The sequence below is a fragment of the Ipomoea nil genome, unplaced genomic scaffold, assembly GCF_001879475.1.
Source record: "Ipomoea nil cultivar Tokyo-kokei standard unplaced genomic scaffold, Asagao_1.1 scaffold1770, whole genome shotgun sequence".
Taxonomy (NCBI): Eukaryota; Viridiplantae; Streptophyta; class Magnoliopsida; order Solanales; family Convolvulaceae; genus Ipomoea; species Ipomoea nil.
Window position 1 is genome coordinate 2065314 of NW_017618198.1, and position 27413 is coordinate 2092726.

General features: G+C 36.7%; 3 protein-coding genes across 10 annotated transcripts; all 3 read left to right on the top strand.

The window, feature by feature from the left end:
- The first annotated feature begins 6680 nt into the window (after positions 1-6680).
- On the top strand, positions 6681-16282 carry LOC109192391. Of its 5 annotated transcripts, XM_019343007.1 has the most exons (12): positions 6681-6910; positions 6999-7101; positions 7714-7836; positions 7951-8133; positions 8217-8316; positions 8407-8434; positions 9256-9298; positions 9872-10024; positions 10663-12886; positions 13020-14406; positions 15357-15440; positions 15909-16282. In XM_019343007.1, exons 3-12 carry the CDS (start codon positions 7778-7780, stop codon positions 15971-15973), a joined length of 4326 nt encoding a protein of 1441 aa, XP_019198552.1. In that variant the 5' UTR covers positions 6681-6910; positions 6999-7101; positions 7714-7777; the 3' UTR covers positions 15974-16282. The 5 variants fall into 5 exon arrangements, with proteins under 5 accessions (XP_019198552.1, XP_019198551.1, XP_019198553.1 ...); XM_019343006.1 differs by having other exon boundaries at positions 6681-7101; positions 7672-7836; XM_019343008.1 differs by having other exon boundaries at positions 6681-7101; positions 7675-7836.
- Positions 16283-18076: 1794 nt separating this feature from the next.
- Positions 18077-21692, top strand: LOC109192393. 4 transcript variants are annotated; one of them, XM_019343012.1, is made up of 5 exons: positions 18081-18637; positions 18674-18848; positions 20017-20232; positions 20738-20829; positions 20921-21692. In XM_019343012.1, exons 1-5 carry the CDS (start codon positions 18216-18218, stop codon positions 21543-21545), a joined length of 1530 nt encoding a protein of 509 aa, XP_019198557.1. In that variant the 5' UTR covers positions 18081-18215; the 3' UTR covers positions 21546-21692. The 4 variants fall into 4 exon arrangements, with proteins under 4 accessions (XP_019198556.1, XP_019198555.1, XP_019198557.1 ...); XM_019343013.1 differs by having other exon boundaries at positions 18677-18848; XM_019343011.1 differs by having other exon boundaries at positions 18077-18848; positions 20738-20824; positions 20916-21692.
- A 2254-nt stretch (positions 21693-23946) lies between these two features.
- Positions 23947-27255, top strand: LOC109192398 (25.3 kDa vesicle transport protein). The gene is made up of 6 exons (XM_019343022.1): positions 23947-24141; positions 24830-25038; positions 25411-25571; positions 25673-25819; positions 25915-25991; positions 26771-27255. Exons 2-6 carry the CDS (start codon positions 24851-24853, stop codon positions 26852-26854), a joined length of 657 nt encoding a protein of 218 aa, XP_019198567.1. The 5' UTR covers positions 23947-24141; positions 24830-24850; the 3' UTR covers positions 26855-27255.
- Positions 27256-27413: the final 158 nt, after the last annotated feature.

The following is a 27413-nucleotide window of genomic DNA, read 5'->3' on the forward strand; positions in this document are numbered from 1 at the left end:
CAAAAGAGAGCCTCTATGCTATACAATTTAATAAGCCTTAGAAAGGCTCTTGTATAAATAGTGGTGCAAATTCACTTCACAAATCAATGCGGGTCAAATGCTACTTTAAAGCATTTTTCCTTCATTTTTCCAACTAAAATAGTTCTACTTCGAGAATCAATTTCTCATTTACCCATTATCCGTTTTGATGGTACAATATATCAATCTATTTATCTCACTACGAAGAACCCAAATCTAATTTGACCTGATCCAATCTGAAAATAGATCCCACTAAGCATTATACCATAAAATAATCACTTAAAATGTCATTTCTTGTTATTTTATACAGAGTACTATTTTTCCCACATCATGCTTCTTGTACATCCAAAAAGTCACATGCTTAATTAGTTTTTATCAATATCTACAAGAAACGATGATGATATTCAAACTACGAAGCAAACCGTCATGTCAAACTTGTGTTCTAAGAGCATCCACATTAGATGGGAAGAATATGTGGATAATGTAAGAGTGATTAGGAAAGAGAGTGTGAGATGAGAGAAAAAAAAAAGGAAAAAAAACTGAAATAAAATTGAATTTTACAACAAAAAAATAAAAAGGTTAATGCGGGCGCGCTGTCAGCGCGCCTGCACGCGCCCGTGTGGCCTTTAGCTGTGCGCAAACGCGCACAGCATTTGCTGCTTTTTATTTTTTATTCTTTTCCTTTTCTGACATTAATTGGGTATTTGCAGGAGGAATATCTCCTAAAATAATCTCATCCCACATTTGCTATTAACCCCACCCAAATTAATAGATCTGACATTAACCCCTCTTTCACCATTGATGTGGATGCTCTAAGATGTACTCTAGCTTTCGATAATGATTTGATTTTTTAGGGTGGTTCATAGGTTTACACACTAGAAATGAGAATCAACATTATAGTTAGTATTTAATTGATAACTTTTTGAAATATAATTATGAGATTTGATTATTTCTTCAATTAAAAATTATTCCTTAATTAAAAAGATATTATTACATCTTATTTGTAATATAATTTTTATGTTTTGACTAATGCTTTTAGATTTTTGTTTTGATTTTTTTGTTCGAATTAATTCTTTGGATGTCATTATATTGAGATCAATTGCCTTGATTTTTTAGTTTTGTATTTTTAAAACATTTATTCCTGTAATACATAACCAAAAATCAATATTAGTAATTATTTCAATTTCACCCTACTACCAAACCTGCAAAACATTTTCACTAAAACTCGTACCATTACCAAGTATTTGATTCCTATTTTGATTCCGATTCCAATCCTCATAGGCGAACCAAACACACCTTTAGTCTTAGTACACTTAGCAACCATTGTAGAGCTTCTCGAGCTTACCTTTATTTGGACTTGTAGTATAATTTAAATATTACTAATAAACACACTTTCTACAACATATCTCATCACTTTTTTTTTTTTTTTTTTTTTTTGGTTAGACCATGAAGTGTATCTTACTTTAATACTTGTATTCTACTTAGGGTATGTTTGGAAACTCGGAAAATGATTTCTGAAAATTATTTTTTTTCGGGTTTCTAGGCTAGATGGGGAAAAAAGAAGTCAATGGAAAATAGGGATATGGTCAATGAAAAATAGAGGGGGTTTTCCTGAAAATGACTTCCACTTTTTGGGGGGAGAAGTAATTTTCTGTTTGTAGCAGTGGAGCAGCCAATCACCACGCCGTCACCACCACCACCACCATTGTATATTTTAAATATTTAAAATTAAAAATAATTATGCTCATTTTCCAGAAAATAAACAAAACACAATAGACAATGTTATGGAATGCAACCAAATATTGTAAAGAAAAATATTTTCTGAAAAATGATCATTTTTCAGAAGCCATTTTCCTGCTTTCCAAACACACCCTCTATGTATAACATAGTATATTTGATTCAAACCTATTTACACTATTGCATATAGAATATAATATATTACCCAATACATATATAACTTCGAGTTAGTAATGATTATGGGTTACTCTCGTCACTCCCAAAAAAAAAAAATAAAAAAATACTCCGTAATATATTATACCAAGGAAATAATGTCATTATAGACATGGCAACTGTCACCATGACTCAATTCCTTACTCCTACACACTAGTTACATATGGAATATATAGCATATAGATACGCCATACAATTACAATTCTATTCATCCTTTCAACAACGTAACTTTGTACATTGTCTATATATGGGTCGACTTCTTCATGCTAACTAGGCTAGGCCATTGACCCACATTTGTAACAATATAATTATCGACCCATCATTCACTTACACATAATCTCTTAAGTTGACCTACTGGTCAGGTCAAATAGCTTAACGCATTTAACTCATCATTACTTATTAAATTAAATATATGCCATGTTACTACTAAAATGCATCATTACACTGTTGAAGGTTATGGGCTAGTCCAGATTGGAATGTTTTACAACTTTTACCCATAACCCATTAAGACCAAAGCCCACTAGCCCAATAAGTGTTATTATGGCAAATTATGCTGTGGAACCTTAGTCCACCTTGCAAGGTGGAAACAGTCTCAAAACTGTCCATAATTATAAATATATACTTCAAAAATTATGAACATATAGTTCTATAATTATGAATATAGAGTTCAGTAATTATGAACATATAGTTCTGTAGTTGTGAACATATAGCTCTGTAATTATGAATATAGAGATTCAATAATTGTGAATATGAAGTTCAAAAATTATGAAGATATAGCTTTATAATTATAAACATATAGTTCAGTAATTATGAACATAGAGTTCTGTAATTGTGAATATAGAGTTCAATAATTATGAATATGAAGTTCAAAAATTATGAATATATAACTTTATAATTATGAACATATAGTTCAGTAATTATGAATATAGAACCGTGTCCACCTTGCAAGGTGGACACTATTCCAAAGCATAACGATTGGTGTTGTTATTATGATCATTTTTGGATAGTGGTATACTTATATACAAATATGGAAATGCTACTAACGGAAATATACTGCAATTAATTGTGGTTGTAATGGATACTAATGTAGTAATGTTGTGAAGGTTATGCGTTTGTAATTTGAAGTAATGTTTGTAAAGAAAGGGAATCATCGGAAAAGAATAAGATAATGACTAGATTATGTTTAGATTAGGCTCGATTAATTTTCTCATGAATATGAGTGCGTTCATAGAATCCAGGATATGATTCAGCGAAGTTGAGAAACTTAGCGTTATTAAAAAACAAAATAAGGCAGTGATTATGAAAGATGAGGTGTGTGTGACCACAACCAAGCTAGCAATGACATTGGAATGAAAGTGAAAGGTGAATATATATGGGCTTGTGGGCATGAACTTGGTGGTGGAGGAAGAATATAATCCAAAGTGCCCAAAATCCAGCCTCATATAGCCCTCAGATGCCTACATGCTATGTCTTATCATTGCATTTGATTAAAGTTGTGTCATATTCAATTTGTGACTTTGTGAACAATAGACTTAAATATGAAAGGGAACAACCATGACTTTTTCATTATTTGATTGATGTGGGTTTGGATGGGCTTCTAGCTTTCATTGATGCGAAGCTGTTAGAGTTGTCAAAATTGATTTTACTCGTCTAATTCTTTATATAAGTAGGAGGTGAATTACCAACGATCGTGGAGTCCAATGGCACCAAGTCCCTCCCTCATAAAGGAAGTAATGTGATTAAATCTTAATAGAGACGATATTGACCTTTTGAATACTTCAATAGATTAGTATTTTTTTTAAAAAAAAAGTAGGAGGTGCATTTTGATTTTGGTAGTGAAAAGAGTGAGCCTCATAAGTGTTAGTCCTATTATATTTGTAATGTTATAATGTTACATTATTTAATTATAGTTGATTTAGTCCTTAACTGCTTATCTCATGTATAGGGCTAGTTGGTTAGGCTTAGACTCCTAGGTCTTTTGTATCTCTATATTGTTTACAATTTCAATTACAAAAAATCATGGTTGAAAAAATCGCTAGGCGCCTGGGACCGCCTAGGCCGCCTAGGTGGCTGACCGCCTAGCCTGGTATCAGTTAAGCCCGATTTTTGCAACACTGCAGAAAATACACATTCATCTGGTATCAGTTAAGCCTCAGGTGATCCCTCTCTCTCCACTCCCAAAATGTCGACTAATTCCAGCGAATGCACGGTGACCGCCGCCACCGTGCCACCGTCGGCCACCCCGACTTCCCTGACCACCCCACTTGGCTAGTGAATAGTTATGCTGTGCATCTGTATGCACCATGCATGGTGCATACAGATGCAAAAACGACGTCGTTTTATTAAAAACGCGCGTCTCCCCTTTAAAAAAAAAAATTCAGGTTCGATTCCTAGTAACAACATTATTTTGTTCATTCATTATGGAATTTTAGTTCATGGATTATGGAATTATAGTTCATCGATTATGGAACTATAGTTCATCGATTCTGGAATTATAGTTCATCGATTCTGAAATTTTAGTTCATAGATTCTGGAATTTTAGTTCATTCATTCTGAAAATTTTAGTTCATAGATTAGATTATGGAGTTATAGTTCATCGATTATGGAATTATAATTTCAAACCTAATTTTTTTTTTTTAAGGGGAGACGCGCGTTTTATAAAAACGACGTCGTTTTTGCATCCGTATGCACCATGCTTGGTGCATACGGATGCACAGCATAATTTGCCTTGGCTAGCGGGTGTAGGCGGGAATGGGCTGGGCCGCCCATATTTTATACATATATATAATTGTATATTTTAAAATTTAAAATAGTAATGTTCGTTTAAATATTATGAGAAAATTGCACTTTTCTTTCTTAAGTTATAGAGTAATTGTAGAATTCGTTTATAATTTTTGGTTGTGTTTACTTTTCGGACCGAAACTATCATTGGTGTTGCATTTTTCGTCATATTATTAACTTTTCGTACTCACTTTTCATCTCTAAGCTATATATACTAACGTTGCAGATTTCGTCCATAATGTTTTGTTAGTAAAGCGATGGGAAGTGCAACACCAATGATAACTTAGGGACGAAAAGTGAGCACACACCACCAATTAATGACGAATTATACAATTATCATATAACTTAAGGACTAAAAGTACAATTTTCCCAAATATTATTTATGCATTTTATTACTTTTATGGTGTGTTTGGGTGGAGATTTTTTTTGCACCTTACTATGAATTTTGATATCCATTACTATGTTTGTTTGACTACTTTTATTATCATACTATTGGAATCAAATCATTTAGTAATTACAAAACACACTACCCTTTCACTCATATACTTGTTGAACAATAATTGTAAATCATATATTTACTTTCACTCATACAAGTTTTTGCCATAAATTGTATACACTAATACAAAACATAACATTATGAAAAATAGAATAAAAAATAATTTTAGTCAAACTTCGTTAATTAAACCAGTCACATAAAATGGACAAATGAATGAACTGTTTTAAAAATTGAGCCTTTTTTTTCATGGCCCGTCATGCAACATCCATATGAGGCGAGTTGACCCGATTCGCCAACTCTAGGCGTGTATTGTTGAAAAAGTGATTAGAGTAGCTCGTTACTCCATTTTGAAAAATGGGTAATTGTGTAGTGATAATAATGTGATGTGAATAACCCAAAGGGGTAGCTCAAGGCAAAAGAGCTTATTTGTAGGGACAATCCGAGAGATAACTCAAGTTTGATCTGCAACAAACGAGGATTAGCTGGAATACGGACGAAAAAAAGACCCGAAACACTTCGTAGTTTACAAAAAAATAATAATTTGAATTGTATAATTATTCAAATTTTATTATCATCAATATAACTATTCTTTTAAAAAGAGAGTTTAAACTTTAAATAATTTATACACAATAAATTTAGTTAAATAATAAAGCTGATCGATTGACGAATTGACCGAGTATAAAAGGTTATGTCACTTAGGGCAACCTCAATAGGAATAGTCTTGTGTGTATGTGTGTATGGTTTTTGAGGTGTCATTTAGGAGAGAGAGGAGGGAGAGAGAAGAAGGAAAAAGAGAAAAAATAAAAAATAAAAAACAGGTCTAACACAAAAAGAAAAAGAAAAAAAAAAACAAAGCTGTTAATGCGTTAATGCGTCAGCCGGCGCGTGCACTGCACACGCTCGGCTGGGCACCTCTCTTCTCAATTTTCTCTCTCCTGTGTGATCCATAAAAAAATCAACATTTTGCATGCAGTTCTCAAATCTTCTCTCTTTAAAAAAAATTATGCAAAAATTAGTATTGTGGTTGATCTTATTAGTTGTTATTGCGCGTTCCCAGTTGGAAACCATGTAGTCATGTACAATTGTACAGAAGTGGTTAGGACTTAGGATAATATTTTTTGTGTTTGTTGCGTGATTATTATAGACGAAAAGAAACTGGTACGCAATGTTATTGGTAGAAATGTAGAATGATATGTAGACTATGGAGTGGTAAATACGCTAAATTATGATTTTGAAAAATTTAAGGCCAGTTTTCGGAGGAGACGAAATTATTGTGGCAAGAAATTTTACGTTAAATGGTGACAACGTAAAGCCGCATGTTTGACACGTGTCCCTCTACTATTCGTACATTTGAAAACATCTACCCGCAGCGTAAGAAGAAAGTGGAAGCCTTTTTCTCTTTTGTCTTTCCTCCCAGCTAAGATTACAAAATCGTAGAAAATGCCACCAAAATTAAAAGAAAAAAGAAAAAGAAAAAGAAAACTCGCCTGAAGGCTGAAGCTTCACCTTTCTTTCTCCCAGTCTCCTTACTACACTCATCTCTCTCTCTCTCTCTGTATATATGTACTGTATTTATCTCCATTCACCTCAATGTATACATACATATAGAGTGGGGGGGAGAGAGAGAAGATAGTAAAGCGAAAACCATTGACGACAGCTATGAGTGTAGGGTTTTCTTAAAACTGAAAAAACCCAAAATCTCTCAACAAAAGGGGAAAAAGCAGAGATATAATTTTGTCTTCATTGCCTCCAGGACTGGGAGATAGCTAAAGGAACCGGAAATGTCGGCTCGAATGTAATCCGGAATCGGACGATCCAGCCCGGAGATTGAAGATCTCGGCATTGATTCTCGCGAGGTTAGTTTCGATTTCCGCGATCGTGTTGCATTCGGCAATGTGATTGTGTACTGTGGCACTTATGAATTGGAGCTAATGTGTGGTGTTTTCCTGCAAATGATGTGTTTGTTTGATTAGTTGTTTGAAGTAGTAGTTTGAACTTGGATTGAGCTCCTTATTTTGCAATCTAGCTTTTCTTCTTTTTGTCCTTTTTCTTTCTTTTTGGGCAATGTGTGCTTTTTAAGTGCTTGTTTGTTCGAGTGTAGATGAACATTCAAATATTCAATGCCGCGTCTGAATGTCAGATTTTTGGTAGCCAGATCTGAAGGAAGATTATATGGGTGCATGGAGTTGAATTTGATTGGAGCGTAATTCTTTGACTTATGCACATTCTGTTTGAAACTATAGAAGTATTGTTGAGAACTTGAGATCTGTATTTCTATAAATGCCTGTCATTGTGCTGGTCTCCTGTATTATCATCCATGAGTATATTGTTGGGGTGAATATTTTGGCTTTCAGTTTGATGTTATTACCCTTTTAAGTTATGGAACTAATAACAATTGGAGATTGCATATTGGTTTCCAAATGCAGCAGCTATGTTGCTTAACCAGTATGCTGTTTAATATTTCTTAGGTGAATGAGTTAGGTGAAAGAGGCCCAAGGAAATCCTGAGCTTTCCTTCTTAAGGAGGAAGAAAATGGAACCGGACACATTTCTTGATTATGCATTATTCCAGTTGTCGCCCAAGCGTACGCGGTAAGACCCCCCCGCCACCATTACAATAAAGAGAACATGTACTTTTTCTTTGGTCTCCTTGGATGCATCTAATAGTATAAATACTATACTTCTTTTGTCATGCTATTTGGACAGATGTGAATTGTTTGTTACTACTGATGGAAGGACTGAGAAACTGGCATCAGGATTAGTGAAGCCATTTGTGACTCATTTAAAAGTTGCAGAAGAACAAGTTGCATCTGCAGTTCATTCTATTAAACTTGATTTAGGGAGGCATAGAAATGCTCAATCATGGTTTACAAAGGGAACACTTGAAAGGTAAAGGACCTAAAGGTTCTTTTCTGGAGTTCAAGGAAAGAGTCAGAGATGAAGATAAATCTAACCACTAGTTTTTATTCTAGGTTTGTCAGGTTTGTCAGTACACCAGAGGTTATAGAGCTTGTTAATACCTACGATGCCGAGATGGCTCAGCTTGAATCAGCTCGGAAAATATATTCCCAGGTGCTTTTGACGTCTATGACTATACATTTGGATTTGTGTTGACTGCAACTAGAACTAAATTAGAGAACCCTTCTTTTCCTGATTGAACAGGGAATGGGAGATCAACTTTCTGGTTCTGGTACGTTGTTCCTTAAATGTCAATGGTCCAAATTAATTGCTTGCCTTCTACTCAACATGGAGTACTAATTATGTCTGAAATCTCAATGTAATGAATCTTAGAATCTGACACTTGGAAATAACTTTATGTAGAGTGTGCTGATGCGTTCTTAGTTTATTATCATCCATTTGCCCTCCTAACAGAGTTATTTAAACAGAGAAATTAGGATAAATGGTTCGGTCTTTCTATTTAGACACCCCATCAAAAAGAAAACAGTAGCTGAGGGATTTGAGGATAGTTTTTTAGTATAATTTGAAAATTTAGTTCACAACTGTGCCCTTCTTGATGGCTGTCTTCCAATTAGACACATGTTAATTTTGCTGGAGGATATTCATGATTTAGCGTGGAGCCAAAGGGAAAGACTTGATACTATCCTAATAAAGAACTATATTTTCTTTAATAACTAACTATACCTCCTTGAATTTAAATTTGACTAGCATAGCTGTTATTATCCAAATAGTAATTACCCCATGTGATAATTAGCCTAAATATATCTAATAAAATCTATCTAATACTGATAAATAAAACATATAATATCCTACAGTTGAGAAAAATATTTTAAAAATATAGAATGCAATATTTATCCAGAAATAAAGTTTGAAGTGTCCTATGTCAGTTTTTGTGAGTGTATCCATCGTTTTGGAACATTATTGGACCTTTTTCCTTGATGGGAATCTTGCAGCTGCACCTCACTTGGTCTGAAAGGGCACTTAGCTTTACCTAATTCTAAAAAATTTCTTTTAGTACATTAGGGTTGTTACTGAATCTTTAATTTATTCCAGATGGTGGTATGTCCTCTGCCACTGCAGCAGCTGATGCAACAAAGTAACTCCTCACTCTCTCTCTCTCTCTCTCTTGCTACTTCTTCACACATTGACTTATTGCTTCTTATGCTATCCTTTTTGTACTGATTGAGCATACTTCCAAAGGTGCAGGTAGTATTACAAGTCACTAGGTGCATTTATATATAAAGCACATGTTTTTAACTATGTGCTATCTGATATTCATATCTGTTAGCTGTAGCCTGGATATGCTTATTGTTAGGTGAAAGTTTGCAATAAAGATGAATATCCTTAGCACTTCTTTTATTATTATTAATAAAGATTTGTACTGATTGCAACCTAGGGGGTGCATCAACGATTATAAATAACTTTTTCATATTCTTAGGCTTAATATTTAGTTTTCAGCTTTCTGGAAGGATTGAGCCTTTTTGCATATAAAATTAATTCTTTAGGCCTTCAAATCAGGAGATAGACAGTGATCCCACAGCTGAAATTACCGTAGGTCTATAAGAACTTAAACAGGACACAATATGAATACCATGATTTTCATTTCTAAATGAAGATTCTTTTTGTGACTCTATCAGTTCATGACATTTTCTATTACCTTTTCACACAGAAAGGAGCTATTGCGAGCCATTGATGTGCGGCTTGCTGCAGTTCAACAGGACTTAATGACAGCTTTTTGTCGTGCAACAGCTGCTGGTTTCAACCTAGACACAGTTTCAAAACTTCAGATGTTTTCAGATCAGTTTGGTGCTCATCGATTAAAGTAAGAACCTATAACTCCTTCCCCCTTTCCCTTTCTTCCCCGTGCCAGCTGCTTTCGACACACTCTTTTGGTGTGGTTCCCACAGAAGGCCATTGTTATGAGGTTGTGTCTGCACTTTCTTAGCTGGACTCCTCAGAGTTCCTAAAAAATGGTACACCAGGTAGTTCCGGATTATAGAAAAGGTACAATGTGCTGTTATGGTCGTGGAGGAGTTTAGAACAATTCATAAACAAAACCATCACTGCTGTAATGGTGTTAAACTGTTGCTTAATTTTCAATCCAACCTATTATTATTTGTCACCAATTACAACAATATATAAATAAATTAAAATGAAATAAAAACTCAGTGAAGAACAAATCATAGGAAGTGAATAAAAAGGGGGAAAATTTTAGTGAAAATATGAGAGGAAAATTTTTCAAATAAAAAATAATAATGGAAACAGAAGAATATTATAATTTTACTACATTGTTGTAAATGTTTGAATTTCTTTAAGAAGCAGATCTTCATTGCAGTTGGGCTTTTCAGTCAACCATTGAGCCTTTAAAAAAATCATAAACAGCAGATTCTCTTATATTTTCATCTTTTGACTTCATGGAATTAAAATTTCACTAATAGATCCTATTTTCCCTCATTTCAGTGATGCATGCTCTAAATTTATATCATTGTACAAAATGAGGCCAGACCTAGTCAACCAATGGAAGGCAGTTGGAGCAAATGAACATGCAGTAAGATCCTCTTATGGGTCAGATATGTCCCTAGATGAGGACCCAACTACTCCAGAGCAACAATGTACTGTGATGCGCCCAATCAGCCAAGACCTGGATGCAATGCATCAGCAATTCCCTCATCACCTTGACCAGTCCAGTAGTTCCATTAATGAACAGCTGAAACCCTCTTCTGTTGGCTTCCGTCTGCAGCAGAGCAGAGAGTCTAGTGTTGAGCCTGAAGAGAAGAGCAGAGAAAAGAATGATGAGACTTCTTCTGATCAACCTGAGCCAACTACGAAGGGTCGGCACATCAGACGGCTAAGTGTGCAGGACCGCATCAACATGTTTGAGAACAAGCAGAAGGAGAATTCAGGGAGTGGGGGGAAACCAATTGTGGGGAAACCTGTGGAACTTCGGAGACTGTCATCGGATGTCTCAGTTGCCCCGTCTGTAGTGGAGAAGGCAGTTTTAAGGAGGTGGAGTGGTGCCAGTGACATGAGCATAGATTTGAGTGGTGAAAAGAAGGATGGCGAGAGCCCTTTGTGCAACTCATCTTCTGCCTATGCTTCTAAGTCCAAGTCTGAGGACCAAGTAAGATCAGGTAAGATGGAACTCCAAAGTGTGACAGATCGTGTTAGTGACATCAGACTGAAAGAACATGAAGACTTGAAGTTGCATGATCAACATGCTAACGAGAGAGAAGAACCGAAACAGTTGACTGCTTCTTACAAGAAGGCGGAAGATTCTGAATTTTATAATTCGAGGTCTAATTCAAGCACTGTAGAGAGTGATGGCCGGAAAGATAATGTTGGTGAGAAGACCAAGTCAAACAGATCAGAAAACAGTTTGAAAGAGAGAACAGAATCTAAAGGGCTATTCGGATCATTTCCTCGGGATAAAACCATAAAAGTTGATGTAGCTATTCAAGGAAATTCAATGGATTGTCAGGGCAGTGATGAAATTATAGAGGCTAAAAAGAGAGCAGTTCATGAGTCTGAGATTGCTTCATTGAAGGAAAAGAACTCTTTGCCAGGGCAGTTTGGAGCTTCTGCTAGCCAGGCTAATTATATTAGGTCAGCTGATAATGCGCACAACCATCCTGTGCAGATTGTGCATCACAATCACGAGGAGACTCAATCAAGTGATCAATTGGTTACTAAGTCACGGTTTAAGGCTCCTCTAAAAACTAAAGGGGACTTTGGGCCATTGGAAGGTGGTTCCGTATCAAGAGCTTCTTTAACCCCTCAAGGCAAAGGGGTTGAAGGAGGTTCTTCATATTCTCAATCCAGATCACAGCCATCAATGGAAATTGACAAAGTTGAGAAGGAAAAGGTAGATTCGTCTGAAAAAATAGATGATAGTCTTGGATCAAGAGTTGATAATTCAGGATTCCCAATAATGAAGTTTAAGAAGCAAGGTGTAGGTGCTGATGTGAATAAAAACTCACAAGTTTGCATAGATAACAAGCTGATTGTCTCTGCTGGCAAGGTAGCAGATGCTCAGGAGGGCTGTGCTTCATTTTTAACATCCCCTGCACAGCAAGTTCAGAGGGCACGCCAGTCCAAAGGAAATCAGGAACTCAATGATGAGTTGAAGCTAAAAGCAAATGAGCTTGAAAAGCTCTTTGCTGAACATAAACAGCGTGCTCCTGGAGATCATTCAAATCCTGCCCGTAGAAGCAGGCCTGCTGAAATACCAACCCAGCAACAAGCAAGTTCATTGTATAGGAGTAATGTAGCAGTTAATGCTTCCTTCCAGTTTCCAGACAAATACACCTTGGCTGAAGCTGATGGGAGTTCAAATAGCATGGTGAAATCTGATAGTACTGACATGCAAACTGGTGACAATAAAGGGTCTACTGATGTTCTAAATAAGAATTTCTCTGAGCTTAGTACTTCGGAAGGTTCTCGAGGAAAACTCTATGAGACATATATGCAAATAAGGGATGCAAAACTAAGGGAAGAATGGAATTCTAAGCGAGATGAGAAGGAAGCCAAGCTAATGGCTATGCAGGACAGCTTGGAAAAGACTAGAGCTAAGATGAAAGCTAAGTTTTCAGGATCTTCATATAAAGATGATTCTATTTCTACTGCTCGTCGGCGTGCAGAGAGACTGAAGTCATATGACAGCAGGTCAATTTTGAGGAGAGAGAAGGTACAATACTAGTTCCGTTCAGTGTTTATATATGTTATTATTATTATAGAACCTTTTTTTGTGGAGTCGAATGGGATTTTGTTCCCTATTAGTTGAACTATGTTTCACCAATCATGAAGCTCTTTTTTTACAGCAACATTTGGATTTTGACCAACACGACGATGAAGACAAAACCAAATTTCCTGAGCAGAAACAGTATGGAGAAGGAAGGTATTCCAATGAGACAAGTGATGCATTTTTTGAGGATGGTGTTTCTACAAGCAGTCAGGTTAAAAAGCTTCTACTTGCTAAAGGTTCATCCTCTTCCACACCTCGCACCTCAGCAGCACCCGCTTCAAGGTCAGCTGTCAAAGCTACTAATAGCAATGCTGGTAGGAGAAGATTTCAATCTGAAAATCCTCTTGCACAGTCTGTCCCTAACTTCTCTGACATGAAAAAGGATAATACAAAGGTTTCCTCTGCCGTGAGTAAAACAGCACGTTCTCAAATTAAAAGCTATGCTCGCAGCAAAAATACAAGTGAAGAGATACCCATCAAGGAGGAGAAATCTTCCAGATCACAACCACTTAGAAAAAGCACCGCAAATCTGGGGGAGTTTAGTGAGACAGCTGTTTTGAATTCTGAAGATGCTTTGACCCTTAAAAATGAAGAGGTAATTGATAAAGTTAGGAAGAATGTGGACTCAAGGCCTTTCCACAGGAGGGGTAAAAGTACAGACGTTAGTACTAGAGTCAGTGTTCCAAAGCAGATAAGTTCTCTAGGGTCTGAGAGAATGAACAGTGATGAAGAATACAATGATGCAGTCTTTGTGTCAGACAACAAAATGAATCTGGTTAAAGATAGAGAGGACATGTTTGAGAATGTGATTACTGAGCATAGCACTAACTTAGACAATGGGGAGTCAAGATTGAGCCAAGAATCAGGGAAGTCTGCAGATTTTGAATCAGAGAATGGTAGTCATGTGAGAACTTTTTCACATTTTAACCCATCTTTGACATCTGAATTGCCTGCTATTATACCTTCCAGGCTAGACTCTGGTGAACATGTGCAAGATACACCAGGAGAAAGCCCTGTGTCATGGAATTCCCGTGCTCATCATCCATTTTCATATTCTCATGAGATGTCTGATGTTGATGCCTCTGTTGACTCCCCACTGGGAAGCCCTGCATCCTGGAATTCTCATTCTCTAAGCCAAACAGAGGCCGATGCAGCTAGAATGAGGAAAAAATGGGGAACTGCTCAGAAATCCATGCTGGTTGCCACTTCTTCCCAAAATCAGTCCCGCAAGGACATGACTCGAGGATTTAAGAGATTATTAAAATTTGGAAGGAAAAATCGTGGTACAGAGAGTTTGGTTGATTGGATTTCTGCCACTACTTCCGAAGGAGATGATGATACGGAAGATGGACGTGATCCTGCCAATCGGTTATCAGACGATTTGAGGAAGTCTAGGATGAGCTTTTTGCAAGGGCATCCTTCGGATGATAACTTCAATGAACATGAGTTCTTTGCTGAACAAGGTGAGCCATGACATGTATTGACATATAACTCTTTCTGATGGTTCACATATTTCATCTGTTTTCATGCTATCTTTTGGTTATTCAAAAATTCTACTATTTATCACTTATCATTACTATGGCAAGGGTTTTTCGTTCGCTCTTATCATATGGTGTTTAGAGCAAGCTCAATAGTTTGGGTTTTTTGGGGGTTTTTGTCAGCCACAACTAGGAGAGAGGAGATAGAATAAGGGGAGGAAAAAAAGAAGGAAAAACATTCGTCTGACAAATGTTTTTTTTAAAAGGCGACTTTTACGCACCCAGAATGGCGCGTATGCACGCGCCTACTGGGCGCGCATTTTGTGCTCAATGCCCGGAAAATTGCCCAGTTTTTTCCTTTTCTCTCCTCGCGGACCCCACTAAAAACCAATACTTGCAGGAAAAGAAATTGTGTAAAAACCATGCTCTCCATTTGTCAAAAAACATCTACCTAGTTTTTCCTTCCTGCAAAAACCACTAAAAAACTTCTAATGGGATTGCCCTTAGAGTTTCTTATTTTTCATGTGCGTGAAATATTTTTGGAAATAAGAAACAGCATTGTTGGGGGTTGGGGGTTGGGGGTTGGGGGTTTAGTGGAGTACAATGGTACTGCAAATTATTGCATATGCATTGGACTATTTTGCAATAAGAATTGCAATGATACATAGTTTTATGGTATCCTCCCTCCCCAACAAAAGAAGAAGAAGAAGAAGAAAAAAAAAAAAAAAAAAGGAACCACCAAACCACAAATAAACAGAACACCATTGCTCAGCCAATAGGCTGGTGTAGCGGTTTGTGATGTAACGACTCATAGCATCAGTTATTTGCTTTACTTGGTTCGTTTCTTCTCATTCTTCCTAATATGCTTTTCCACTTTTATTCATATCACTATAATCTCAGCTTCAATTTATTAATCCAATATTTTCTTTTTGTAGTTCAATCCTTGCATGGTTCTATACCAGCTCCTCCCGCTAACTTCAAACTGAGGGATGATCATTTGTCCGGGAGCTCCCTAAAAGGTGATCATTTATGATATCAAAGTTTTCTTTTATGTCACTTTGCTTACACGGTGGTGATGGTCTTTTTACATAATGAACCATTGGAATGTGTCAATTGCCCATGACTTCGAATTAAAGATTTTGGACCTTGAATAATATAATAAATTTTAAAATCTACCTAGATGGGTTGAACTACTACAAATGAGGACTGTGTTAATCAAAGATGGAGGATGTAATTATACTCTGAATTGGTGAGCTGCAGTAAACTTCAGTCACTAAAAGTATGCTTTATCGACAATTGCAAAACCATTTAGACAGTCACTAAATGTCTTCTCCTTTCTACTCTGCTTCTGACCTCTGGAATACTAGGTTCCTGGATCTGAACTGTGTTGGTGTTTCCAATTTGTATCATAGAACTCCGGTTGATATTAAAATTTAAATCTAAGCAATTTAAAAATTCGTGTTCTGACATTTACATTCAATTGACAGCTCCAAGATCCTTTTTCTCCTTGTCAACCTTCCGAAACAAGGGAACTGACTCAAAGCTCAGGTAATTCTCCCAAAAGGGCTCCAGCGTTCATTGCTCAAATGTTCGGCATTGCCTTGATAACATGTAAGGTGGTAGATATGATAGCCGGTGTTGAGATAGGAGTATACAATTGTCTGAATACAATCTATACTCTTTTGTATATCATAATGGGTTTGTGAAATCTTGTTTCCTTCTTATGTATTCCTAGTAGTGTCTTTCAGACGGTATGTATTATGCTGTATATTGTATTGAGAAAACAATTCCAATTGGCGGAATATCAATGTAATTTTGGCGGTATAAGTCATTCTTTTTCCTATGTTGTCATTCACAGTTTCACACCTACGTTTTCGAGTATTAGAACATCCTCAATAGTGTGATTTTTATATTTTTAGATTTTTCTATCCTTGTAGGAAAGAGAGAAGGAAAAAAAAAAGGCAAAAATAAAAAATAAAAAAAAGCCCTGTTTAGTTGTAGTCTGTCTGTTTGAAGAAATGGCCTTTGTGCTACAATTGCGGCCATGTCAATGCATAAACCAAACCCTATGCTTGACCTACAAGGATTTGGTACAGTTGTCAGGATGTAGGATTAGGACTCATAAAATGGAATTGGTTTGCATCCATAGTAGTTGGTGATATTTTGCAATTTTTGAAGAGTTATTGTAAGTGTGATTAGGAAAGAGAATATGAAAGAGAAAAGAAAAAAGGGGAAAAAAAAAGGAAAACTGATTTTGAAAAATAAATAAAAGATAGTACAGCGCACCTAGCTGACGTGTGCACTATTGTGACAGCCATGCGGGGCACGGGCTGTCACAATGCATCCCTTTTTTGGTGGGTCTCACTTTTCTGCATTATTCTCAACCCTTGCAGATGCTCCTCTTACTTCTGCTTTGTTGGCATATTTTTCTGACATCAACTCCAAAATAATCCTTGATAATGTTGCTCTTATTATATAAATATTTGGCTTCATGAGAGTTAGTCTAGACATATTTTGTAATTAACTTTCTCCGTATTCAAAAAGCGGTGAATACTCTAGAGATTAGGATGCAATTATTTTGGTACAGTTTTCCTGCACTACCATGAATTTGTTGACTGTTTTTATTTAATACCATTATTTAACACGCAAGAAAAAGTTCTTTGAATTTCTAAGCATATTTATTGTTTCATTAAAATTTTCAAAGAAGGTTGGAACTGTAGGTTAGTTTGTTAAATCATCTAGTATGTTGAGTGCAACTCACATTTCATTGTCATTATGTGTTGTTTCGTGGCCAAATAGGATTTTATTCTAAATGGCAATTATGTTAGTTGGGAAATTGCATTTGTACGTCCTATCTAGTAAATTGGTGTCTTACCTCGCTGAATGGCAACATCTCCTCTTCTTGAAAAGGGTTGTGAAACCAGTCAAATTATTATGGCAGAGAGCGACAAGGGTCGTGGGTAACATTGGGGTCGTTTGGTCGTAATCCCGCACACTAAGGCGTGATAAGCTCGGGATTAGCAAGCTTGGGTGTTATGGGAATGTCTAATCTTTGATCAAATCCAAAGGCAAATCAAATGCGAGATTAGGGGACAACATATCTAATCTCCACTTTCCCCGCAAACCAAACATCGGCAATCTAGTCAAGTTAGTCTGATCAAATTACAAGTTTAATTTTTAATAGGAGCGGCCTAAGATAAATTAACACCTTTTTAGTCTGATCATAAAGTAGTGCATGCCTTGGATAGTAGCAAGGCCGCGAATTGTTGCAAGTTTAATTGGGTTTGTCTGGCGGCTACCCTAACACGCCCAATGGACTGTGCACTGTACTTAAGAAGAACCTCATAGCTTGCTTTGCTGGTAGTCGGATTTGAGATGCCGTGGACACTATTTTGTATAAGTACTTTGAGAAATCGAATTTGACCTACCTGCATACGTGCAATGGATCGAACACTATTTTATATAAGTACTCTAAAAAAGTTGAGACATGTTATGTGATTTACGTACTTTTTCAGTAACATTTTAAGGTAAGAAAGGTTTTGAGGGTAAAGTTAATAATGGGCAATTAGGCATCCTACCAATTCAAAACATATAGTAGTTTGTTAGGAGAGGAGTGGTAGTGCCAAATCCACTCTATCTCTCACCTGTCCAACGTAAAGATAGAAACTTGACTTAGAAGCCAAGGGAATTGAATTGAAGTTAGATGCACCCTACTATACGTCTTCCCATCCCGGCCTCCCTGCAATTCAAACCTATACTATACTCCTTCTTCCCATTCTTATCTTTCATTAACAATGGCATCCCTGACGCCAGGAGTACTGATCAAGCTTCTCCAGACCATCAATTCCTGCACCGTCAAAATCCGCGGGGAATACCGCTCCGTCCTATTGCAGGTCATCAGCATCGTCCCCGCCATTTCAGGCTCCGAGCTCTGGCCCGACCATGGCTTCTTCATTAAAGTCTCCGACTCCTCCCATTCCACCTACGTCACGTTGTCCAAACCCGACAACGATCTCATCCTCAACAATAAGCTGCAGCTGGGGCAGTTGTTCTACGTCGACAGAATGGAGCCCGGAACGCCCGTCCCGGTTCTGCTCGGCGTTCGCCCCATTCCGGGGCGCCACCCCTTCTTCGGGAGCCCTAAGGATTTGATGCAGATGATGGAGGCCGCCGGGGAGATGGAGTGTGAAGTGAAGAAGGAGAGCGCGAAGAATTCTAATTCGAATTCTAATTCTAATTCGAATTCGAAGAAGAAGAAGAAGATAGTGATCAAGGAGGAGAAGGTGGGGGTTGCTTCTCGGTATATGCAGGGGGTGTTAACTACGGCACAGATGAAGGCAAAAGGGAGTGATGAGAATGAGAACAATGGAGGAGGTCAAGGTGTTGTTGGAGGTTTAAGAGGGAAGCAACAAGAGATCAAAGTTCAGGTATGAAACAAATTAAACTATATATGAATCATCAATTTAGTTTTTTTTTTTTTTTGAAAGTTACTGGCTCTATTACATTGTAGTATCTGTGAAACACAAAGAACCAATAACGCCTCCACTGAGGCTCGAACTTATAACCTTCCAAATGGAAGTCCAACCCGGATACCATTAGACCACATAGTCTTGGTAAATCATCAATTTAGTTAATTCCATCGGGATTGTAATATTGCCAAAAATCGACCCTTTTTTTTTTTTTTTTTTTTTCTTTCTTTTCTTGTAATGACTTAATTGGTATTTTTTTTTTTACATAAATTCCATTTTTTAAATCTTTTTTTTAGATCTACAATATTGATTAACCCTATTTTGCCAATTTTGTTTTTGTGACATTAAGTTATACCAAATAATCTGAGATAAATCGTATTGATAATTTCCACTTAACCAATTTTTTCATTGACTTGTTATAGATCGCAAAAGTTTCTTATGCAGTGCTTTCTTTTCCTCTGGCTACTAAGATATTTCGGTTCGTCAGTTTATCTCTTGCATGTCCATGAATTCAGCAAGATCTTCTCTTTTCTCACCCTATCTCCTCCATATAAGCTTGACTTTCTCAAAAACTACATCAAGAGCATCCACACAATTTGATTTTTTGCACAATTTTTTCTTCTTCCCTAGAAGCCAAATAGGAGAGAGAGGAGAAAAAGAGAAAATGGAAGAAAAAAGAAAAGAAAAAATAAATAAATTAGCATTGTGCAGAGACGCGTCCAGAGGAATTTCTGGCCGCATACAATACACGCGCTGCCCTCTGGCATTTACTCTATCTATTTCTCTCTTTCTATCTCTTTGGGGTCCAAAAAAAATCATCTCTTACAAAAGTTAAAATTTCCTTCTCTCTCATTCTCTTACATCCACCTCATCATGGGCTCCACAAAAAATCAACAAAAGTCCACTAGTGTGGATGTGTCTAGCTGGAACCTAAAACAATTGCCGTAATTGAGATTGGGCATGCTACAAGCCTATACTATAGGAGTCTTTATCTATATATCTAATTTATTTTAGCCTGACTTGAAGGCAAGAACGCAATGTTGTATACTAGATCATGCATATTTTCTTGCTGGGAACTAATTTTTCATCATAAATGATATGATGATCATTTTCTACTGCATTTCAGGCGCGCCCAACAACTCCCTCTGCTCGCTCTGATGCACTACTCACTTCTGATTCAACAATCATCAATGGTGTCAACACCAACACACTTCCAAAACGTACAAACAAACAAGAAAACGTTGACGTCAATTTCATGTCCAACAACAACAGACAAAACATTCTGTCTTCTCACCCAGTTTTATGGTCATCCCTACCACCAAATCTTGTAAAACCTGGAAAGGTATAAAAATCCACGAAATCTTAAGGTATTTCAGTATTTTCGTTAGAGGCGGTCAAAGTTCAGATGAGGACCGACCTTAAATTACCTAGGTCAGTCTTGTGCCGTATTTGAAACTGAGATTGGTCCGGTTTCAAGCGGGGTCTAGAGCTTCTTTAATAGGAACTGGACCGGCGAGTTGGTCCCGTCCAGGCTAGACTCGACCTAGGCCCAATGAGTTCAGAACAGGGTTCTTTCTTAAACCAATTATAATTGTATGGATCATGGTCCTTACAAGTTGTATGGACCATATTTGTATACTGTAAAATAATGTGAATTCAATACAAAAATAATGTACATTTAGTATATAAAAAATGTACATTTTATTATGGTCTACATAACACTGCGTGGACCATGGTCCACACAATTATTTGCCGTCTTAAACTGCTCGACGAGACATCTTTAAACTCGTACTATACTCAGACTAATCCTCGTTTTATGCTTTGTGTTTGGTGTTTTTGGTGAAAAGGGAATGCTTAGAATGAAGAAGTTAGCTTCTCTGATAGCAGCAGAAGCTCAGGCAGAAGCCATGGCAGCAAAGAATCTCCTGCAATGCCTAAGGTAAAAGCATCAGTTCTGGTGAAAATTTTTTGAAGTTAGTTTGAATATTTTCTTCTTCTTCAATTCTTACATTTGTTTTGATTATTTTCAGTATGTTTGCTGATCTCTGCTCATCTGCATCACCAGAGAACCCCCATCTCTCCATCACCAAATTCTTCGCCCTCCACGCCCTCATTGAACAACCAAAGAAGGCACTAGACGACTACTGCTTCACAAAACTCTCTGTCACAGACAATAAGAAGACACCAGATTCCAATCATCTTGGCATTGGCATTGGCATTGGCAAAGGAAAGCTGAAGCCCTCGAAGCCGCCTCTCGAGCTAGACCTCGGAGGCGCAGAGAAGCTGGAATGGGCAAGAGGGGATGGCCTAAAAGCCACCAAGGAGCTAAGGGAATCTCTGTCAAATGAAACACATCTCTGGTTCCTCAAATTCTTGGATGCATCACTTGATGTTGGGTTTCAGGTGAACAACAATAACAACAAGGAGAATAAGAGCAAGGGACGCCAAGAAGAGGCGAACCATATTGGCCTCACACTGTCACTGCTCAAACAGGCAAATGAATGGCTGGACAAGATGATGATGAGAGGCAGCTTGGAATTGGGCTCAGAAATGCATGGCTTTGTTGAGAAGCTGAAGCAGAAGGTTTATGGTTGCTTGCTTGTTCATGTTGATTCTGCTGCATCAGCCCTTGACACCAGATCTCACCGCAACTGATTCCTATCTTTAATTTGCTAAAACTTCAAGAATAATTGTGATTATTATTTTCATGGTTACTTGTAATTTATGAATGCAACTATTTATTTCTGATGATGGGGAGTTCAGAATCTGCAGAAAGAATTGAACATCCACTTTTCTTGCTAATGTTCACATCAAATCAAGGGCGTTTGGATACTAATTTCTATTTATATAATAATGTATAATAATAATAAAAAATATAAAATATATTTATTTCGATTGCATCATAAACATACAAGTTTCTTTCTAAATTATTAGTTGGTTTAGAACAATAATTTTTAAAATCAAGTTATTATAAAAAAGAGTTAATTCCACCAAAGGTCTCTTAGCTTGTTTTTTGTGACAATTCCAAATTTAGTCTTAGATTATCGTTTTTGTCATTTAAGACTATTATTTTTTGGACCATTTTAATCATTCTCATGACTTTTTCTATTTTTAGTAAGGACTTTTTTGTATTTTCATATTTTTTCTATTTTTAGTAAGGGTTTTTTTGTATTTTTGTATTTTTTTTTTAGTTTCAGCCGGTTTAATTAGTTTAAACCTTTAGGTAACATATGATTTTTAGTAACCATATTTTTCAACCGATTTTTAGTAAAGTCCTAAACCAATTAAATCGGTTGAAACCGAAAAAATAAATAAAGAAAAATATGAATAGACAAAAATACCCTTACTAAAAATAGGAAAAGTCATGAGAAGAATTAAAAAGTGTCCAAAAAATAATAGCTGGGATGTTAAATGACAAAAACGATAGTCGACTAAATTTAAAATTGTCACTAAAAACAAGGGACCTTTGATGTAATTAACTACCTAAAAAATCTATTTTACATCTAAAAATACATGAATAAGAATTAGATAAATAGAACAATATATTAATCTTCTTATATATGGTTTTATACACATCCAACTATTCAGTTATTACGTACTCTGTAACACAACCCGTTTGGTTCGCTATAAAATATTTGAAGGGAAATGGAATTCAAATTCCTTGAAAAACAAATTACAAGGAAAATAGATTTCATTGTTTGGTTGGTGGAAAAGAATTATGAATATAAAGACCAACATGTCCTTAAGAATAATATATATGTGTAATTAATAAACTTTTATTATGGTAAAATGGTCCAATTGTGTTATACCATTCCAAACCCAACCGGAGATTGGACGAAGCCCCCTAAAAACATATAGGTTCTGTTCGTCCAAGGAGATTGGACTACTGGCCAAGGAGAGATCTTCGACGATGAGCTGCGCCCTGCTGAGGTACTCCACCGACGAGCTATCCCCCTGCCGGAGGGATTAGAACTGCGCGAGTAGGTTACTAGGTTGAGGCACCGAGCTCGGGTAGAAGACCCCAACGCCGCCGTTACAGATTGCCACACTTGTCGGGATGTCGTGCGTCCGACGGCGAGGTACATTACCTCGTCGGATAGTGAGGAGATGAGCAACAACAAGATCGATTGATCTTGTTAGATCCAGACACCATATGCTGGGTTTGCCGTAGTCGTGGGTATCGTTCCGGCAGAAGCCGACTCGCTGGAAGGTGCAACAACCGTGAGGACTGGTGGCGGACATGGGAGCTCACCATCTATGTAGCCAAGGAGGCCTTGACCTCATAGGAACGGCATGAGTTGAGTCCGCCAAAAGAGGAAGTTCCGTGTCATCAGTTTGATTGACACGAAATGGTGGGTTGATGATAGGGAGTTGGTGTTGGTGACTGGAGATGCGGCGGCGGTGGTGGTTACCGTGCGCTCGGAAGAGTTGGTCGACATTTTGCGATAAGTGGAGAGAAAATAGGAAGTCTAACGCTAAGCTGATACCAGATGAGTGAGAGAATTAATGTTTCTGATTAACTTAAAAGATTACAGCCAATGATACATAGCTATGGAGGTTAAGATAACGTAACCTAGTCCTATAGTTTAGGATAACTAAGTCAAACTATCTACTAACCATATACAATATTATGTACACAAATATAATATAGCTCATACTTTCTTCCCAAATCCTTTGGAAAACAAAAACCAATTCTTTGCTAGGATTTTGTTTTCCTTCACTTTACGGAAGTCAAGTTCCAATGGAAAATATTTTCCATCTAACTAAACAACATTTTTCTCCATTTTTAAAAAAATCTTTTCTATAGAAAATATTTTCCATCCAACCAAACACTCCCTAATGTTATCTATTATTCAAAATAGTTAACGGAATTTTGATATTAGATAATTGCCAAACATTTACAAACGTGTGACAAAAATGAAAATGAAACTGAAATGGGATGATTTGAAAGAAATTTCATAATTGTGAGAGAAATCGAAATACTTTAAAGTTGGAGAACCAAAGTGAAAATAGGACCAAGGTGAATGATTCAATAGAAAGTCAGCTACATATATAATGGATTTTTACGTTTACCCTTCCGACCCCGATCTTTTCAAAACCCTCCTGCGCATTTCTCCGATTCCGGTGCGACGGAACCTTGGTCATCGGAAGGCAAAGGATACGAATCTACTGGTGAATCTCTTTGAATTATCGAAGTTTCGTGGAGATCGAGATCGGCGGTACATATACGGAAACGATATACGTATGATAGGTATTTGATTAATGCACAGCTTTCAGGATTTGCGTTCCGTAATTGGATATGCGTATGTTGGGTGTTGTGCTGAAATGTGTGAACGTTTGCTAGTTTCTGAATCGTTAGATGGTATCGTGATTGAATTGTGATTGTGTGCGTGATTTCGTGGAATGATAATTGAAATTGAGTTGGAGGATTAACTCTCATTTTGCTGCTTATAAAGTTATAGAATAGAAGAATTGCGTTGTAAGATGCATATTTTAGCATTGGATGGGTGGGGGAGTAAGAATACATTGTGTGAAGACAGGCCTCCACCTCCGGTGATTGCCACCAATCTTTGTTTCTACAACATTCTAGTTTGATTTGCTTGACAGTATCTGGGTAAAGATTGGCTCGAAGATGAAGAAATTATTTTTCCTTTCAAAGCAAAGTAGAACTCATAGGATTGTGGATATTGAAATCCCAGTTCTTTGTGTTATGACTTATGATAAGAACCCCATCAAACTATGTTAAGGAAATATTTATGCATAGATGATCCTTTCAAAGGAGGGTGTGATTGGATTTGTTGGGGATAAGGTGGGGGCTTGAGAGAAAGGCATGTTGTGTACCTATGATTCTAATACCACTTGGTGCTGTTTGAGCTCTACAACAATAAGATGGTCAATTATCTTGTGTTTAATGCTCTTTTCTCTTCCTTCTTGTGTAGCTTTGTTCTCGTGAAAGAAAGATGGTGAAACTAACTATGATTGCCCGTGTTATTGATGGCCTCCCGTTAGTTGAGGGATTGGATGATGGCCGTGATGTACCAGATGCAGATTTCTACAAACAGCAGGTCAAAAGCTTGTTCAAGAACCTCGCACGAGGCCAAAATGAGCCTTCTAGAATGTCAATTGAGACTGGCCCTTATATGTTCCAGTATCCTTTGAGTAATAAAATCCACTTTTCTTCGTCTGTTGTATTGATGCAACTCTAAATAATACTTTAAGGTAATAATGCATACAAATATGTTTTCTCTTTTGGGATGAATTGGCAGTAATCTCTGTAATGGTTTGAAAACTTACATTTTGGTATATAGACTTACATGTCCAATGCATGATGCAATTTCTAAACTTTCAGCTCTAGTGGAAATAAACACTAAATAAATCATTGCTGGAAAACCCCTCTATTCTTGTGCATTTCATTATCATTGAGCCAAAATGTGCATGCTACTGCATATTAGATACTTCTGCTAGTTCTACTTATTTAAATGAGATGCCTCCACTACTGTTACTTAACTCAGATTTTCAGTTATATTATTGAAGGACGTGTGTGTTATCTAACAATGTGTGACCGTTCTTATCCCAAGAAACTTGCCTTTCAATATCTGGAAGACCTTAAGAATGAATTTGAGCGTGTCAATGGGAATCAAATTGAAACTGCTGCTAGACCTTATGCTTTTATTAAGTTTGGTAAGATCTTGGTTCCTTGTGGTTATTTTAGATATAGTGACTCCTGTAATGATACTGATTTAACTCTTTTTGAAATCTATGGTAATTGGCCATGTTTAAAGACACATTTATTCAAAAGACAAAGAAACTGTACCAGGACACAAGAACTCAGCGCAATATCTCAAAGTTGAATGATGAGCTTTATGAAGTTCATCAAATAATGACTCGCAACGTACAAGAAGTTCTTGGCGTTGGTGAAAAGTTGGACCGTAAGTTAATTCATTCGCTGCGACAGTTATGAATTTAGTATTGTTTATTTTTCTGCATATTAGTGATTATATTGTTCCTATATGAGCTTCTACAGAGGTTAGCCAAATGTCCAGCCGCTTAACATCAGAATCTCGTGTTTATGCGGATAAAGCAAAAGATTTGAACCGTCAGGTTAGTTATATGGATTGTCAAGATGATGCACTTTTTTCCTTATCAAGAACTTCTAGTTTAATTTATTTATGGAGAACTTATAGACCCAGAGTGTTGGAACAACCATTCTCTCCCCCTTACATTCTATCACTGCCATTGCTTAAATGATGCATGTATGTACATCACTATATCTAGAACTGTTGGTGCACTGTTCATCTGAGTATGTACATGATGTATGGGGCTTCTCGAACATTTTGTAGTTTTAAATATTCCCAATATGCATGAAGTAATTGCCAACTTGCTGTGTGATTATACTATGTGTTTATAATGGTACTCATCTTTTTGTGCATAAAACCAAGCTAGCTGCTATCTACCAACAAGCATGTTCATGGAAAAATATATCTATTTATCATGGATCATATATATATATATATATATATATATATATATATATATATATATATATATATATATATTGGAAATTCTAAGGTACCAATTGGCGCAGTGCCTCTTGCACCAGGAACAACCCAAAAAACTTTTGGAGTGGTATACAATGGGTTTATTTATCTCATTGTACCCAGTATAACCATGTATGCATTTTTTGTTGTATACCTGGTATAAGAGGCACCAATGCCAACTGCTAATCAGCACCATACACTTTTGCCACATATATGTGTGTAGGGGGGTGGGGGGGTGGGGGGAGTTAATAGGTAGTATTGGATACAAATCATACAATGATGTATATTATTTTATATTGTACCAAGTATTATGAGTTAAATCACTAATTTGATTAATTCTAGGCTTTGATTCGGAAATGGGCCCCTGTAGCTGTCGTCCTTGGAGTTGTTTTTCTCCTTCTGTGGGTGAGAAAGAAGCTTTGGTGATGCTACTGTGACATCTCCAGCTAACACAAGATATCAAGACTGTGGGGCTATTCCTTTATCACTCGGATCCTGTTCCTAACTATCAAGGATGAGACATTCATGATTTGGACATATTGGGTACTTAAAATCTCAAGATGCAGAGCAAGCATTGTTTCTACGGTATCTCATTACAGTGAGACTGGTTTTCTTAGACGATTCCTTTATATATATACTATGTGATGTAAAACAGAGTAATTTAGAGAATGATGGCGAATCTAGTTACTATATGAGTATTATTTTTGGAACGTTATACTGAGTTTTAGATTTTATTTGTCCTTCCTAACCACTGTATGTCTTTTCTACCTCATTAGTAGCATTTGCTGTATCTTTCATTAGTCTCTTGAATTGATTCTGCTTATGTTTTTGCTGTTTTTGAGTTGTGAACATCACTTAGCTGTTGGCTCTGTATACCACCAAGTATGCAAAGAAGAAATAATAGCCTCTAGGTTCTAAGTTCAATTGGCTTATTGGCCTTTTTAATTTGAGTCACTCAGTTATGAGTAACTTATTCTGATTTACA

Excerpts from the sequence above, each read along its gene's own strand:
- LOC109192391 (XM_019343006.1), top strand. The coding sequence starts at position 7,778 with ATGGAACCGGACACATTTCTTGATTATGCATTATTCCAGTTGTCGCCC. Across the intron at positions 8,317-8,406 it reads CTCGGAAAATATATTCCCAG|GGAATGGGAGATCAACTTTC; the intron begins GTGCTTTTGACG and ends CTGATTGAACAG. Across the intron at positions 9,299-9,871 it reads GCAGCAGCTGATGCAACAAA|AAAGGAGCTATTGCGAGCCA; the intron begins GTAACTCCTCAC and ends CTTTTCACACAG.
- LOC109192393 (XM_019343011.1), top strand. The coding sequence starts at position 18,216 with ATGGCATCCCTGACGCCAGGAGTACTGATCAAGCTTCTCCAGACCATC. Across the intron at positions 18,849-20,016 it reads AACAAGAGATCAAAGTTCAG|GCGCGCCCAACAACTCCCTC; the intron begins GTATGAAACAAA and ends ACTGCATTTCAG. Across the intron at positions 20,825-20,915 it reads CAAAGAATCTCCTGCAATGC|TTCAGTATGTTTGCTGATCT; the intron begins CTAAGGTAAAAG and ends GTTTTGATTATT.
- LOC109192398 (XM_019343022.1), top strand. The coding sequence starts at position 24,851 with ATGGTGAAACTAACTATGATTGCCCGTGTTATTGATGGCCTCCCGTTA. Across the intron at positions 25,039-25,410 it reads ACTGGCCCTTATATGTTCCA|TTATATTATTGAAGGACGTG; the intron begins GTATCCTTTGAG and ends TCAGATTTTCAG. Across the intron at positions 25,820-25,914 it reads CGTTGGTGAAAAGTTGGACC|AGGTTAGCCAAATGTCCAGC; the intron begins GTAAGTTAATTC and ends GAGCTTCTACAG.